The sequence below is a fragment of the Lontra canadensis genome, unplaced genomic scaffold, assembly GCF_010015895.1.
Source record: "Lontra canadensis isolate GAN:19392208 unplaced genomic scaffold, GSC_riverotter_1.0 scaffold3, whole genome shotgun sequence".
Classification (NCBI taxonomy): Eukaryota; Metazoa; Chordata; class Mammalia; order Carnivora; family Mustelidae; genus Lontra; species Lontra canadensis.
Genome location: NW_022630997.1, coordinates 24,352,739 through 24,369,242, shown reverse-complemented (window position 1 = coordinate 24,369,242; position 16,504 = coordinate 24,352,739). Strand labels below are relative to the sequence as shown.

The 16,504-nt window shown below is 39.7% G+C and overlaps 1 protein-coding gene across 8 annotated transcripts in view; it reads right to left on the bottom strand.

Annotated features, from left to right (window-relative positions):
* CPEB3 (cytoplasmic polyadenylation element binding protein 3) overlaps positions 1 to 16,504 on the bottom strand; it is a 189,384-nt gene that overhangs the window by 36,207 nt on the left and 136,673 nt on the right. For all 8 annotated transcript variants that reach the window (XM_032836415.1, XM_032836452.1, XM_032836463.1 and 5 more), the window contains one exon: positions 13,797 to 13,915. In XM_032836415.1, the coding sequence (XP_032692306.1) occupies positions 13,797 to 13,915 (119 nt within the window). The remainder of the gene's footprint in view (positions 1 to 13,796; positions 13,916 to 16,504) is intronic.

Genomic DNA, 16,504 nt, shown 5'->3' with positions numbered 1-16,504 from the left:
AAACCACCCGTGGTTTTGAAAAAAGGCAGACTTTTAGAGACAGACTTGGGGTTTTGAATCGGATCCATTTTAACACATGATAGACTGTTTATAACCTGTCACAGTTCAGCACTTAGCTTTTTAAGAGCTCACCTAAAGAAAGGGAACAGGGATATGAGGAATATGTTCTAAAAATTATCTGTAGGTCTGGCTTTTAATTTTTTATCAACCCCTAAAATTGAAACATTCATCTTTCAGAAATATGGTTTAACACAGATCAACACTCATCGGGTTAGCATGGAATTACCAGCAATATCAAATACTGAAGCACACAGCTTATCTATTTTTGATTTATCTGATTTTCTTAAACCAGTTTGGTTAAATAAAGGTGAGCCTAGAAATTGAAGTTATTTTTCAAAGAGTAGAAAAATAAATCTTTATGGACATACTTCTTTCTATTTGGTACTATCTCTTCACCGGTACTCTGACTTCCTGCCTACAAAAAACAAGGTATTTCATCAGAATTCTAACCTTAAAACATATTCCTTTCAATCCTTAACTCAATCATCAAAGAATAACTTAAAACAAAACCACACACACACACAAAAACCCTCCCATAACAAAAGGAGAGCTTCAGTACTACCTGAGAATCAACCAGTTACTCAGCCGGGCAAGTGCTCTGGGAAATGAGCTAGGTAGAAGTAGAGAACCAATGTCTATCTTTAGGGAACACAAACCTCTCCTTTCCCAGTCTCTCTGATAGGATAGGAAACATAACAGCTGAATTTTCATTTCCTTAGTATCAACACAATTTTTCATTTTCCCCATGGCTCAACTGTCAACACTTAATGCAAAAAAACACATAAGATGATTTCTTATGTGGCTTGACTGGTATCTAGAAGTACTCTCATTTGAAACGTAGTACATCTGTCAATTACAGTTTCAAACCACCTTGAATCAACTCTAGAACTGGCATTGCTCAGTTAGAAACAGTCCACAGATGCCTTATGATTGCTAAGTTCAGCCCCTCCCCAACTTTTTGCCATTTATGACACTGTTGCCTTCACTAGTTTGTGAGAAGCAGTAAAATCTCCATTTCTTCAGTAGACCCTGAAAACGTGGACCTGTTTTCAGTTCAGCTGACGTTTAAGCATTTGCTTCACCTTTATCATGTGAAAAAAAAAACAATTCTTGGTTCTTCTCTTGAAATATTTCATCTATTTGACCAAATTACTGTTCCCTTGACATTTATCACACAGGCGGATTCACGAATACCATAAAGCACCGCTTTTAAATTCCTTCATGAGGGCCCACTACTAATTTTTAATTAAGAACATAATTTCTTCATAATGTAAGAACAAAGATTCTAATGTCCCCACTAACAAAAACATAGGACATATCTTTTTCTACACAGAGCCCTCTCTTCTTCCAGCCTCATCCTTGATAAATTTAAGGCAGCTTCAGGACCTGGTAAGGCAATTCCAATCATTTAGTGATGCTGAATTTAATTGTGGGTCACTTTGTTTCACAAATGAAAACAATTCCCTTGTAGTATCCATGGCGTTCTGGTTTCATTTAATCAGAAGTACAGAAAATGCAGCCTTCTATAATAGCTGTAGGTTACTGCTGCTCAGAAAAACTCCCCAGAAGATCGCAAACCTTCCCGCTGAGAGCTTTCATTACTGCCTCTTCTCCCGCCCACCCTTGCTTCGTTACATCACACATAACCCATTCCCTTAGCTATTCTTGTATTATAGATTAGGTAAAAATACAGGAAGAAGACTCAAGAGACAGTAATGATTAAACTCTATTCACAGACCCTGCATTTCCCAGCTGCCATGAGAAAAATAGCTCCTCAGAGCTCCCACCACCACAGAATCAGAAATGTCAACATAGGCCAACATCAGCACATTCTACACACTAAGCAAAAAGTAATACTGTGGTACTGTTTGCACTGGGAAGTTCCATTCACACTCTGTTTTCCCTCTGAAATATAAGCTCGCTCTCACATAAGGCATGTTCTCCACCTTCTAAGTTTATTTTCAGCCCTCAGGGCCTGATACCCATATTTTATCTTTCTGACATACTCTTTGAATATATTTTCTGGTCCTCACTTATATATGTAGGTATTTCTCTACTTTTTAAATACCATGCTTTCTAAACTGACTCAAATATACTTAGAAAGGGGCAGAATACAAATAAAAGAATGGTTTTTTGATTATCTTCATTTATTTAATAATTATTTTTGAGACTGGATGAAATTAGAGCTCTGTTCTAATTCAATATAAACTTCCCCCAGCAAAACAACCTTTACATATATAGGCATCACTGAGTGTACGTGTGAAACAACGCTTCCGGTATGTTGTCAAATAGCCTATACTCTGGGCGGTAAGAGCCTCAACATCCCGAGGGCTGGGAGTTTAGGGACTTCATCAGAGAGGGTGGAAATTCCCTTACATGAGCCTGACAGTGATTCCAACACTCCTTCCTGGAGAAACCTGACCACATTTGCTTAAAAAGGTCACTCTAGAAAGAGGCACGGCCCATCAGCCTTCAGCCATGCCATGTCCTCATAGTAGGGGTTACGCAAAACCAAATGTCCACAGGGATGGACAGGTAGCACAGACTTATCAGCCACCAGAACAGTTAGTCGTTAGGCAGGCAAAGACACCCGGGAGTAAAATGTTCCTTTTAAAGGAAGCAGACACTTCTCAGCTCCAGCAAGTAATTATTGTTTGTGAACGTGTTGCCAGATTTTTCCATTTTTGAAAAGTAGCTAGAAATTCAGATTTTTATGTGGAACTTCAAGGTTTTAATTTTATGCTGAGAAAGAATTAAAATGTTAAAGCCACTGTACAGCTAAACCAAACTAACGCCAGACCAGATCTATCTTGTGGGCCTCAGACTTGTGATCTCTGACTGAAAGGTTTACTTTCTAGTAAACCCCACAGCTCCCAATGGAATGTTGTCTTTCATAAACAATCATGAGAGAAAAAACAAAAATGGTTTTTCCTTGGTTTCTTTTTTAAGCGTGTATTCCTATGGAAGCTCTGGTGAGGATCATGAAATCTACTCTTTGGCTGGATTACTTGCTTCTTAATTCTTAAGAATAATCTGAATTAATATCTAAATTAATACTCTTCCTTGCATAATTGCTTATCTCCAAAGGCAAATCTTTTTAAGGATAAAGACAAAAACCAACGTAAAGGTGGTGCTATTAATATATCAATTTGTGCCATAGAGTGTCTCTAACAGACTTCAAGAAGCCTAAAAGTATGTAACATTAATCATATCAACAGTTAGTACTGAAAGCACTCATTTTCCTTTTCAAGGATTCCCAATGTATGTTCTGTGAACAGCAGGTCTGCAGGGTTGTTCTGCCCGACATGCAGTGTTTGGGAAAAGTTACAGGCTCTCTTTCTTCTTGGAGTTTCATGGCACCCATTGGTGTATATTAATCAAAGGCCCTTGGTGGGGTTATGGACATTGGGGAGGGTATGTGCTACGGTGAGTGCTGTGAAGTGTGTAAACCCGGCAATTCACAGACCTGTAGCCCTGGGACTAATAATACATTATATGTTTATTAAAAAATTTAAAAATTAAAAAAAAAAAACCACATGTCGGAGTAAATTAAAAAAAAAAAAGGCCCTAAGAAATTCTACAGTAAAGAAATCTGTTCAAATATTGTTTAATCCAGCATTTCCAAAATTTTTCTCATAACAACTACTAACATCCACACTTTGGTAATACTGCCCAATTATATCTTACTCTTAGTATGTAACAAAATATGGCATAACAAGGCTGAACCAACTGAACAAAATGTAGAAACTTCACTCCAATCACAGCTTTTTTTCACCTATTTCCTGCGATTGCTCTAAAAGGGTTGTTCTTATAGAAATTAACTATAAGTGGTTAAGAGCATAGTAAATATAAATAATAGCTCAAAAAATTGAAAGCTTTCTGACTAAACTGCACAAAAGAGATGTTTGGCTATTTTGATACCAATAAAGAATAAAATATTTAATTACAGTCCCATGTAAAAACCGAAGCGTCAGCCTATGTAAAACTAAAAGTCATTCACAGGGATAAGAGCAGGCCAAGTGTTAGGAAAAAAAAAAATTAAGAAATAGAGTATGGGTCACTTATTTTGACAAGAAGATATAAGATCATTTTTTAGAAATTAATTTCATCAAAAATTTGCAAAAGCCTCTAAGTAAAAATTCAATATAAAATACATTTTTATTGTATCTTTAATAACTGGATAAGAGAAAACACATAGCTTTAGTAAGAACAGTTTTTTAACATAACAACTACTAACATCCACACTTTAAGTCTTCACACATGACCACGCCACCCTATGGCTCTAGAATTCTCTGTTTAGACCACTATTTAGAATTTAGACATTTATCTACTAGTAAATAACAGTACCTTCAGCTCATTTTGAACATCTCACCTATATTTCATCCTCGTCTGATCATCTCTTTAGGTTACAAACATCCAACACAGGAACGTCCTACTGCATAGGGCACTCCTTTTCATCTCTTCATCTCAAGACCGTGCCACAAAGCAACCAAACTGTTCAGAGTCAACAGTGCAATCTGGTGGCCAGCACAGGAAACTACCTGATCAAAACCCCTTTCCTGCTGTTTTCTTTCCCTTGAGTTTCCCATAAAGTATATGGTGTAGCCTCCCTACCCCCCATTTCCTCTTTCTTTTTTCTATACCCTTCAAACTCCTACTCAGGAGGAGGTCTCCATTTTTCTCTCCCTAGTCATATAATCCTTTCAGTCTACATGAGTCATAAAAGCAATACTGCCGAAACATCAGGACTGCTCTCCGGAGCAACCAGCAGCATCGCCGCTCTTCTGATGGCCAGGATGAGTCAGCTAAACTTAGGTCCCCTGACATACAGCTGCAATAGCTCGGCTGCAGGGGTAATGAACTCAGGCCCACCCCAGCTGTCAGCAATTCTATTTTAAGCATCACAGACCTCACAGAATGACTGGAGTGCCCCACAGTATCACAAATAAACAAGTTTGTGGTTTGTGAGGCATCTTTATCTCTTCCATGCTGAAAGGGGTTGTTTTATTATTATTAACCACCAAAACTAACACCATAACGGTCTGGATTCTCCAAAGAACATTCATATTTGGTATCTCATTTCAACCCAATTTCTTTTTTTTTTTTAATAATTTTTTTTTAATTTGACACAGAGATCACAAGTAGGCAGAGAGGCAGGCTCCCTGCTGAGCAGAGAGCCTCATGTGGGGCTCGATCCCAAGACCCTGAGATCATAACTCGAGCCGAAGGCAGAGGCTTATTAACCCACTGAGCCACCCAGGCGCCCCAACCCAATTTCTTTTTTAAAAATTAATTAATTAATTTTTAAAAGATTTTATTTATTTATTTATTTGTCAGAGAGCAAGAGAGAGAGCACAAGCAGGGGGAGAGAAGCAGGCTCCCTGCTGAGCAAGGAGCTGGTTGCGGGACTCGATCCCAGGACTTTGGGATCATGACCTGAGCTGAAGGCAGACGCTTAACCAACTGAGCCACCCAGGCACCCCTCAACCTAATTTCTACCATACAACTCTCTAACAAAAAGGTGAGTCAGTTTCCAGGAGTTTAGATGCTGTTTATTATTTTCAAGTGCTGCTCTCCACCCAATGGAGAGGAGGAGATACCCTCCCTGAATCTTCTGGGGGAAGTGGCCAGAGAGCAACCTAATAGTTCATTGGTTTCACTGTTCTTGATAAGAGTTTTCTACCCTGGGCTGCTCTGGGGCCTCCAATCAGAATCCTACTGGGCCTCTAAGCAGAAAACTAACTCTCAGACTCAAACTATTTCTCCCACTCCGTACATAGAAACAGATTACAGGCCCCAGAGAGCTTCATCAAAATAGGCAGGATTCTTCCTAGACAGGGAGCTAAAAGTAACCCTGGGAAATTCTCTCATGCCCTCCCAGAATGCTCCAGGTCCACCATCAGGGTCAGGAAACGGTCTAGGTACAAAAAAGAACGCCCTGCCATCTGTATCAAGCTGCACAGCCTGCCTGATGTAGGGAAACCACAGGCTTTCAGTCCTTCAGCTACTTTTGAACAATTCAAATAGCACTCTGCATACTGTTCCCTAAAGAGGGTGATCTACATCTTTGCTCTGTGCTTGACTTAGTAAAGCAATTACCAATTAAATGTAGTGATCAATACCCATACTTGTAACTGGAAGATTCGATGGAAATTTTCTCTCTAAAGGCTTTCCTGACTCCTTCAGGAATATCTGACCACTTTGCCTTTGAGCCCCCACCCTACGGCCACTCCTTATAAAACTTTTCTCATAGCACCTTGGACTCCTTACTTCACTTAGTATTTACTTGTTTATTTCCTTCCCCTGGGCTCTAGGGTCCTCTTAGGGGGAGACCATATCTCTGTGTGGGTCCCAACTGCCTGGCAAAGCACCCAACAGAGTGAGCGCTCTGTGCTCACTAGCGTTCTGGTGAATTAACAAAGGTTTTCCTGCAGGGCAGACGTTGATGCCACAAGATGTCCAGCCACTGCCCTTCTACAGCTCCCAGATCACTCTCCTCACTCCACTGAAAGCCACCTGCCCAGGATAGGGAAATACAGTGTTGTCTGATCACCAGTGGGAGCCCTGAGGCCTCGCCTAATCAGTGCAAATTTCTGATGTCCCCCCACTCCTGTGATCTACTCATTGATCAGAATTGCCCAGTGCTCATCATCGCTGCTGATACTCCTACATCATTTAGAAAATATAAGCACGATAGATTATTTCCTTTTTTTTTTGATGGTTTCCTTTTGAAAGAAAGAAGAAACTAGCACTTTTGAAGACATACACTACCCCACTGTGCGAGGCACTTGAACACAGTCACACTTAAACTTACCATAACTGAAACTCACCATAACTTTATGCTGTAAACATTACCCCTACTTTAGAGATAAGGAAACAAGGACTAAGAAAAGTCAAGTCAAGTCAGAACAGAAACCCAGGTTTATCTGACCCAGAGTCTATATAGATACTCTTTCCAATGCAATGATGTCCTGTGCCTGCAAGAGTCCTTGTCCTTCAGGCTACTTGGCCACCAGCCATGCTTCCTGAGAGTCACCTGAACAAGCCAAAATGCATTTTTATTTGTGAATGATTAATTTCTCTCTTCTTTCTAAGTTCATTCTGCTCCTTTTCAATTAAGAATGACTGGTAGAGTCTTCTTAAACCTACTAACAAAATCAGCAGCTAGAAAAGCTGAAGAAAATGATTTAGCAATGAACTGGTACTGTATTCAGCTATTTTAACTTCCAGGTTCATAGCCTCAAGCAACTGTGCTCTTGCAGCCAGACGATTTTGTCCAATGTCTGCACAAATGTGTATTTCCAGCTCCATGGTACTAGGACAAGGATGTTGTTACTGGCATGCTGATCACTAAAACTCTTGAGAGTAATATACACATAAAAGTTCAAGTTACCTAAGTTTTTCCTGGGAAGAAGCCTATTCTTTGAATGAGCTTCATGGAATACTAATTCCACCAAAACTTTCACATGTATAATCCCCAAACAGGTATATCAAATGCTGGATTAAAAAATATTACACAGGGACGCCTGGGTGGCTCAGTTGGTTAAGCGGCTGCCTTCGGCTCAGGTCATGATCCCGGTGTCCTGGGATCGAGTCCCACATCGGGCTCCTTGCTCGGCAGGGAGCCTGCTTCTCCCTCTGCCTCTGCCTGCCTCTCTGTCCGCCTGTGCTCGCTCGCTCTCTCTCCCTCAGTCTCTGACAAATAAATAAATAAAATCTTTAAAAAAAAAAAAATATTACACAAATTTATTTACTGCAAGACTTCTCAGAACCTTAATATATCAACTTTCCCCAAATGTTCTTGCCTACGAAACGCTTAATTGAAGGAGAAAATGGATATAAAATGCACAAAATTCTCAACAAATGACATCTATTATTGTTATGAGCAAACCTTTTGGCAATGATGCTCTCAGGAGACAAGTGTCTCATGGGCCAGGTGTTCTTCAGAACGCACTCTGGAAAATACTAAATATGGTCCCTTAAGGGGACCCCTAGAAACTATTTTAGTATATCAAAACTGCGGCATCTTTTAGACCTCCCTGAAAAGGAATATTATGTCCGAAGATTCAAACACTAAGAAACTCTGGACTCAAATGCAAATTCAGAGAGTGGGGAGAAGGGAAGGCTATATTATGAATAATATATCTCCTCTCATTTTAGAGGAGAAATTCCTCCTTTGGAGAAATTCCTATGATAGAAGGTGCCCAAACCATGAAATTTAGACCAAAAGGAACAAATAAATAAATAAAGAAGATTAGAAATGCTGAAGATTTCCAAGGAGAGATATGACAAATCCAATTTGACTGAGCCAAGATAAAATTATAGTTATTGTCTTAGGAGGTAGGAGGTGGAGAATGAAAGAGTTTAAGTAAATATACCACAAACCCGAGGGCTTAGGCCATCAATCAAGGAGCCCTGTAACTTAGCCCCTACTTATTTTCCCAATTTCATTTCCCTCTGCTCCTTTTCATACATTTGTGCTTCATCTAACCAACCTAAATGTTCTCCACTCATTCTACACAGTTTCTCATTTCTGTGTTTATACTTTTGCCTTTCTCTGCAATGTCCATTTCCCGCAATTCCACAGCTCCACCTCTCCCCTGGCTAATCTCCAAACCCTTTTCAACTTTCAAGGCCTAGTTCCAATGACACGTCATCCAAGAAGCTTTCTTTCTCACTTCAGGTATGTATAAACTCTCCAAAGCACTTAATCTTTATCTTCATTGTATTTGTTATTTTTCCTAATTTGACAAATATTTGAAAAACTTTTATGTGCCAGGCTCTATAGGTTCATATATTTGTTTTATCTACCCATTATACTTTAACTTTCTGAACACAGGATTTTATCCAATTCATAGTAATCAACTCCAATGTCTTATCCATAGTTGGCACTCAAACATGGTCTAAAGGAAGGAAGGCACATTACTTTGAAAAGATGTCTGTATGTGGGCTGGAGATAGCTATAATAGTAGGTGTGAGTCACTATAGATGGTGTAGTGATCAGAGAAGGCTTCAGGAAAGAGATGGCATTTGAGAGGCGTCTTAAAATAACTGTAGCAATTAGAAATTGAGACAGGAACAGAAATATTTCAGTCAACTGGAATATAGGGTTCAGAAGGAAAGCAGAAAAAAGAAAGGTTGAAAAAAACTTTAAGTCACACTCGGAAGGTTTTAGTCCCAGGCAAAAGGATCTGGACTGTCTGTGTGCCTAAAGAGGAGGGACTAAAAGTGTTAGCTCATATATTAACAGCAGTAGGAAAGACCAGAATTATAGAGAGATTGGACAGAATTAAAAGAACTAAACCAGATTCCAACTGGTTTCCAGCTTCCTTTGCGCTCAACATGTTTTTCAAATTTTGAGTGGATGACCATGTTACCCAAGCAATAACCAAAATTCAGTTTTAAATATATAGTTGACCCGTGAACAACACAGGTTTGAAATGTGCAAGTCCACTTATATGCATGCTTTTTTCGATAAAGGCAGTATGGTACACTTTTCCTCTTCCTTATGATTTTTTTTTAAAGATTTTTATTTATTTATTTGAGAGAGAGAGAGAGCGCATGAGAAGGGGGAGGGTCAGAGAGAGAAGCAGACTCCCTGCCAAGCAGGGAGCCCAATGCAGGACTCGAGCCCAGGACTCCAGGATCATGACCTGAGCCGAAGGCAGTCACTTAACCAACCGAGACACCCAGGTGCCCTTTATGATTTTCTTAGTAACATTCTCTTTTCTGTAGCTTACTTAATTCTAAGAATAAGGTATAACAGTATATATAACATACAATATGTTTAATCAAGTATATATGTTATTGTTAAGGCTTGTGGCAATAGTAAATATCGGTGGTCAAGTTCCTGGGAAGTCAAAAGTTATATGTGGATTTTTGAACTACATGGGTGTCAGTACCCCTAATACTCCCACCCCACCCCATTGTCCAAGGGTCAACTGTATAGCAAAATAAATCTGTCATATTTCAGGATATTTATAAATTGTGATTATGCTATAAATTGTAAGGAGGGGGAAGCAGGAAACTTCTAGGATACTCCTTCCAAAGTGTCTACTATGCCACATCTCTGGCCAAAGTGTTTTAGAAGGTAAGAACCATAAACATCTCCTTCCACACCCTGTCTTCGAGGTTACTGTTTTTCAGTCCTTATCTCTGTTAGCCTCTGGCAAGTTTCCTGCTCTATCAATATGCTATTTTGAACCTTCAGGTTCAGCCTTTTTATATGTTCAAAAAGTGGAGTCACTCTGACAAGAGAAACTACCGTCACAGTGTCTGTCCGCTTCACTGGAAGCCTGCGCAAGAACACAGCTATCCTTTGGGATGCCTAGAATATCTGAGCAATGGAACTTCTCTTGCTGGAGGAGGGAAAAAAATCACACAGCTAGGAGCTCTGCAGTAACTCCTGATCTTAACAATTTGTTTACCCTTCTTTGGGACTGAGAAGTCAATCAAACAAGCTATCATTACAGTGTCTTCTGCCATCTTTCAGGATCAGACCTATACCTAGGGTAGGCTGAGTGCTCGTAAATGAAAGGTAATCACTGACCAAAAGTATCTTCCTAATACTATCTGAAACCCACTGATTAGGGATTTGAGTTTAAAAACAAACATAATCTTAGAGAGGTGAGAGGGGACCTTGCTATCAGGCTCTGTATTAGGAAAACAATCTGATTAACCTAATCCACAAAAAGGGAATGTGGGTTTGACTGGGGGGAAGGGATAAGGGAGAAGGTCAAAGGATAGAAAATCTGTGAGATCATTCTGGAACACTGTATATTTCCAAAGAGAAATCCAGGGAGGACCAGAGAGAACTAAACAAAAGAATGAGGGCACTAGGATCCTGAGAGGTAGCCAAGCTAAGAAGTAGAAAAATCAAGAAAGAGCCATAGCTCAGAAGATTTGGTGAACGAGTTCCAAAGGCTGACTTTACCTTGAGTTATTGCCAAGGTCCTCATTTACTCCCAATAGTTTAACCCAGCTCTCACTTTCTGTGGGAGCATCCAAAATGAGGTGGAATGTACCGAAACTTGGGTGGGGAAGGGTGGCCAAATGAGTTTGGGAGTGTTAGATATGAACCGAAGCCAAGAAAGAGAAGGTTTCAAAAATGGAGCCAAAAGAGCTGGAACCCAAAATGGGATCCAGTTCATTAGAATTACAGGTATTTGGGGACTTTTCTGTTTCCCATCCTATGTTATATTTAAATTGTTTTTGCTGGAAATTTTGAGTATGCCTGGGTTAAAGAAATACGTGATCAGCAGCCACCATTCAAAATTCACCAAGCTCCAATAAAACCTCTTCACCTGAGTTCAGAAAATGAAAACTGCAATAAGGCAGAAATTTGTAGAAACACAGTAAAAGTTAGTTTGCCCATAAACATTTCCAAAACAGATAATTACACTAATTATTTTCAAAAGTCCTTCAAGCCCAGGGTAATACACGTATTTGGAGGGAAAACAATCAACATACCACAGCCATCTGCAACTGCCACTGCTCATTCCCTTCTCAAAAGATGTCCAGTCCTGGTGAAGTCTTGCCCTGACAAGGCATAATACCCTCCTTCTCCCACAGAGCCAGGAACATGACCCTTCCAAGGTTCACAAGCCCATCTGCTCATCTCCATTCTCCTCTCCTCAATTCAACAGCTTCTTCTTCTTCTTCTTTTTTTAAAATTAACATATAACGTATTATTTGCTTCAGGGGTACAGGTCTGTGAATCATCAGTCTTATATAATTCACAGCACTTAACATAGCACATACCCTCCCCAATGTCCATAACCCAGCCACCCTATCCTTCCCCACTCCACCCCACACCCACAACCCTCAGTTTGTTTCCTGAGATTTAGAGTCTCTTATGGTTTTTCTCCCTCCCTGGTCCCATCTTGTTTCATTTTTTCCCTCCCTTCTCACCACCACCCCCCTGCCCTGCCTCTCAAATTCCTCATATCAGAGAGATCATATGATAATTGTCTTTCTCTGACAATTCAACAGCTTCTTAATCTACTTTGGGCGTCACTATCTCTATGCAGACCTCTACCCCTCTGCCTTTTTAATGTATAAATATATTTCAAATCCTCTCCTACAGTGACAGAGGCTCTCTGGAGGTTGACCATTTACCTTTCAGACATCTGACCCCACCATATTGGGATTAGTCTCTCTAATCACATGCTATTCCAAAGAGATTTAGAGAAGTTACCTCAGCGTTCTCATTATTTATTCAGATGAAGCACTGCATACTTGCACACTCCCATCCTAGCCACAAAGCACAGACTTTCCACATTGTTTAAATTCAGACTAAGGTTCCTTACTCTTTTTCCTGAGCTTATCCATGTTGGCTAACTGCTATAAAAATTTGGTAATGGCCCCAGAATTTGAAAAATACAGGGGCACAGTCACACTTGCTAAAATCCTGCTTCTTCTGCATTGATTATTCTATGACTCAATATCCCCATTCTTTAGTGACTCCTTCTGCTTTCCATGCTGCAGTCTCCCCCTTATAGGTGGACAAGTCCTAGTAGCATTCTTTTGTAACCAACTGTAAACCCTATTCTAGATGTCACACCATTCCTTCCAGCAGACCTTACCATGTGCATAAACTCTAAACTTGCTCTCCTAACTATAGCACTATTTGGCACTAATAGCATCATCCAATTATACTTGTACAAGTCCCAAATACTTTCACATTCATTTTTCTTTTACCTGAGCTGCTCAACATCCCAGAGAGACATCATATTCCTGCCATTTTATAGATAATGAAACCAAGATTCTACAAGTATTAGGTGACTTATTCTGAGCCAAGCAGATAATTTAAATGAGCTGGAGTCAAGATTTCTACTTCTGACCCCAACTCTTTCCCCATGCACATTTCTGAAAATAAATCTAACTGCTAAGCAAGCCACATATGGCTGGTATTAGTCTGACAGGATGTGCTGCAGGCCCTGTGAGAGATACCTGCTTTGGTCCCTTAGTCTGTATCACTATTTTTAACCCTATTTCCCACCCCTAGCACCAATTCTTGATATACAAATTCACTCCCCCCGCAATTTCCCTCCATCCTACTTCTACCATGTTAACCAATAACTTTTTTTGTTGTTATTCTGAATATAGTCTTGCCCCTTCTCCACTGATAACCCCTCTGTCAGGAGAAAGGAAGCAGTCTTCTTCTCTTACCCTATGACTTACTCATACTCTTTGGTTCAGAAACTACAAACTCTTCATACACATACATTTATTTATACATTTATGGGTCCATGTTCTCTGTCCTTGCCTTTTCCTGCCCTGTTCGAAGCTATCCGTTTGAGAGTGTAAGCTCCTGGTCCAGAAGGTTCTAGCTAGTCCATTGTGGGTACCATCCAGCACAATGCCCTGCATTGCACTGCCGATTACGGTCTTTTTAAAAAAAAAATAATAATAAATTATTCCTGTCCTTGATCTGAAATACTGACAGAAACCAGTTGCCAAAACCACTAAGAGCATTGTTTACTTCAATTCAGAGTTACTGAATAGGAATTAGCTTAAAAGAGCTGTAAAGTGAAAGACAAGGACATATTTGTTTACACGCAGTCCCAAAGGGATAAAACGAAATACTGAGTAATTTGTTATTAGTTTCCCATCCACAAGAGTCCAGCTCTACTGCATAGCAAGGTCACCCCGAGTAAGAGGATCCTAGTTACCAGCATTCCCATTACAGAGAGGATGTGCTCTAGCAAAGCATCCGCTGGCTGCGTATCACTTACCGGTTTATCCTTGATGGTGGGGCTGGACACGCACAGGTACAGCTTCCCGTCCTCTTCCAGGCAGGCATCTATCAACGCTTGCACTGAGCTCTCCTCCTGGAACAGCAGAAAGGCATAGCCTTGGGAGAACAAAAACAAAAGGACAGAGAGAGAAATCAGTACGTTAAACTCAAAGTACCAAATAAAAACTTACCCGCTGTCTCACTTTGGCAAGTTCTTACTAAAATCCAAGAACTTGAAATGGGACACAAGGATGTAATAGTCACTGAGACTTTCATATGCCAAGCATTGGGTTAGGTACTTGTAGACATTATCTTGCTTAATTCTCATAAGTACTCAGGGGAGCAAGTTCAGAACTCCTCTATGGAATTTCCATGAAATACAAACACACCTCATTTTATTGTCCTTCACGTTATTATGCTTTGCAGATACTGCAATTTTTTTTTTTTTTTTTTTTTTTTTTTACAAATTGAAAACCTGTGGCAACCCTACGTCAGGTAAATCTTTTGGAACCATTTTTCCAACAGCATTTTCTTACTGTGCATCGCTCTGTCACATTTTGGCAATTCTCATAGTATTTCAAACGTTTTCATCATGATTATTATATTAGTCATGGTGATCTGTGATCAGGGCTCTTTGAGATTACTATTGTGATTGTTCTGGGGAGCCGTGAACCGGGCCCACATAAGAAAGTGAACTTCATAGATACTGTGTGTGTTCTGATTGTTCCAGTGACCAGCCATTCCACTGTCTCTCTCCCTCTCCATGGCCTCCCTATTTCCTGAGACACACCATATTGAAAATAGGCCAGTTAATAACCCAACAATGGCCTCTAACTGTTCAAGGAAGAGTCACGTTTCTCACTTGAAATCAACAGCTAGAAACGATCAAGCATGGTGCAGAAGACATGTTGAAAGCTGAGAGGCTGAAGGCAAGGCCTCTTGAGCCAGTTACTCAAGTTGCAAATGTAAAGGAAAAGTTCTCGAAGGAAATTAAAAGTGCTACTCCAGTGAACACATGAGTGATAAGAAAGCAAAACAGCTTTATGGCTGATAAATGAAAAAAGTTCTAGTGGTCTAGATAGATCAAACCAGCCACAAAATTCCCTTCAACCAAAGCCTAACCCAGAGCAAGGCCTTGACTCTGCAATTCTATGAAGGATGAAGAGAGGTGAGGAAGCTGAAGAAGAAAAGCTGGGAGCTAGCAGAAGCTGATTCAGGAAATTTAAAGAAAGAAGCCATCTCTGTGACATAAAAGTGCAAAGTTAAGCAGCAAGTGCTGATGTAAAAGCTGTAGCAGGATATCCAGAAGATCTTCTTAAGGTAATTAATGAAGGTGCTTGCAGTAAACAGCAGCTTTTTCAATGTAGATCAAACAGCTCTCTATTGGAAGAAGATGCCATCTAGGACTTTAACAGCTAAAGAGGAGAAGTCAATGCCAACCTTCAAAGCTTCCAAGGGCAGGCTCACTCTCTTATTAGGCATTAATACAGCTGGTGACTTTATGTTGAAGCCAATGCTCATTGACCATTCTGAAAATCCCACAGCCCTTAAGAATTATGACAGATTTACTTTGTGCACTCTAAATGGAATAATAAAGCCTGGATGATAGCACATCTGTTTACAAGATAGTTTATTGATGATTTTAGGTCCACTATTGACCTACTGCTCAGGAAAATAGATTCCTTTCAAAATATTATTGCTCATTACAATGTACTAGGTCACCCAAAAGCACTGATGGGAGATGTACAATGAAATGAATGTTGTTTTCATGCCTGCTAACACAATGTCCACTCTACAGCCCATGGATCAAGGAGCCATTTCAACCTTCAAGTTTTACTATTATTTTTTTTAAGTTTATTTACTTATTTTAGTAGAGATCTCACATCCCAAGATCAAGAGTTGTAGGTACCTCCAACTGAAACAACTAGGTGCCCCAGTCTTACTATTTAAGAAATACATTTCATAAGACTATAGCTACCAGAGATTCCTCTGATGGATCTGGGCAAAGTAAACTGAAAACCTTTTGAAAAAGATCTACCATTCTGGATGTCATTAAGAACAATCATGATCATGGGAAGAGGTCAAAATATCACCATGACAGGAGTTTGGAAGAAGTTGATTCCAACTTAAGGATGACTTTGAGGGGTTTAAGACTTAAGTGCAGATGTGGTAGAAATAGCAAGGGAACTAGAATAAGTATATTTTAAATGAAGATGTAACTGAATGGCTGCAATCTCAGCCAGTTTTAATGACAAAACTTTAACAGATGAGGCGTTGTTTCTCACAGATGAGCAAAGAAATGGTTTCTTGAGAGGAAATCTATTTCCAATGAAGATGCTATGAAGATTGGTGAAATAACAAAAGATTTAGAATATTACATAAACTTAGCTGATAAAGCAGAGGCAGAGTTTGAAAGGATTGACCCCAATTTTGAAAGAAGTTCTACTGTGGGTAAAATGCTGTCAAACAGCATCATATGGTACAGGGAAATCATTTGTGAAAGGAGTCAATCAATGTGGCAAAATTAATTGTTGTCTTACTTTAAGAAATTACCACATCCATCCCAAACTTTAGCAATCCCCACCCTGATCTGTCAGCAGCCATGAACACTGAGACAAGATTCCCCACCAACAAAAAGATTACAACTCACCAAAAGCTCAGATAATGGTTAGTGTATTTTAGCAATAAAGTAATTTTTAATTAACG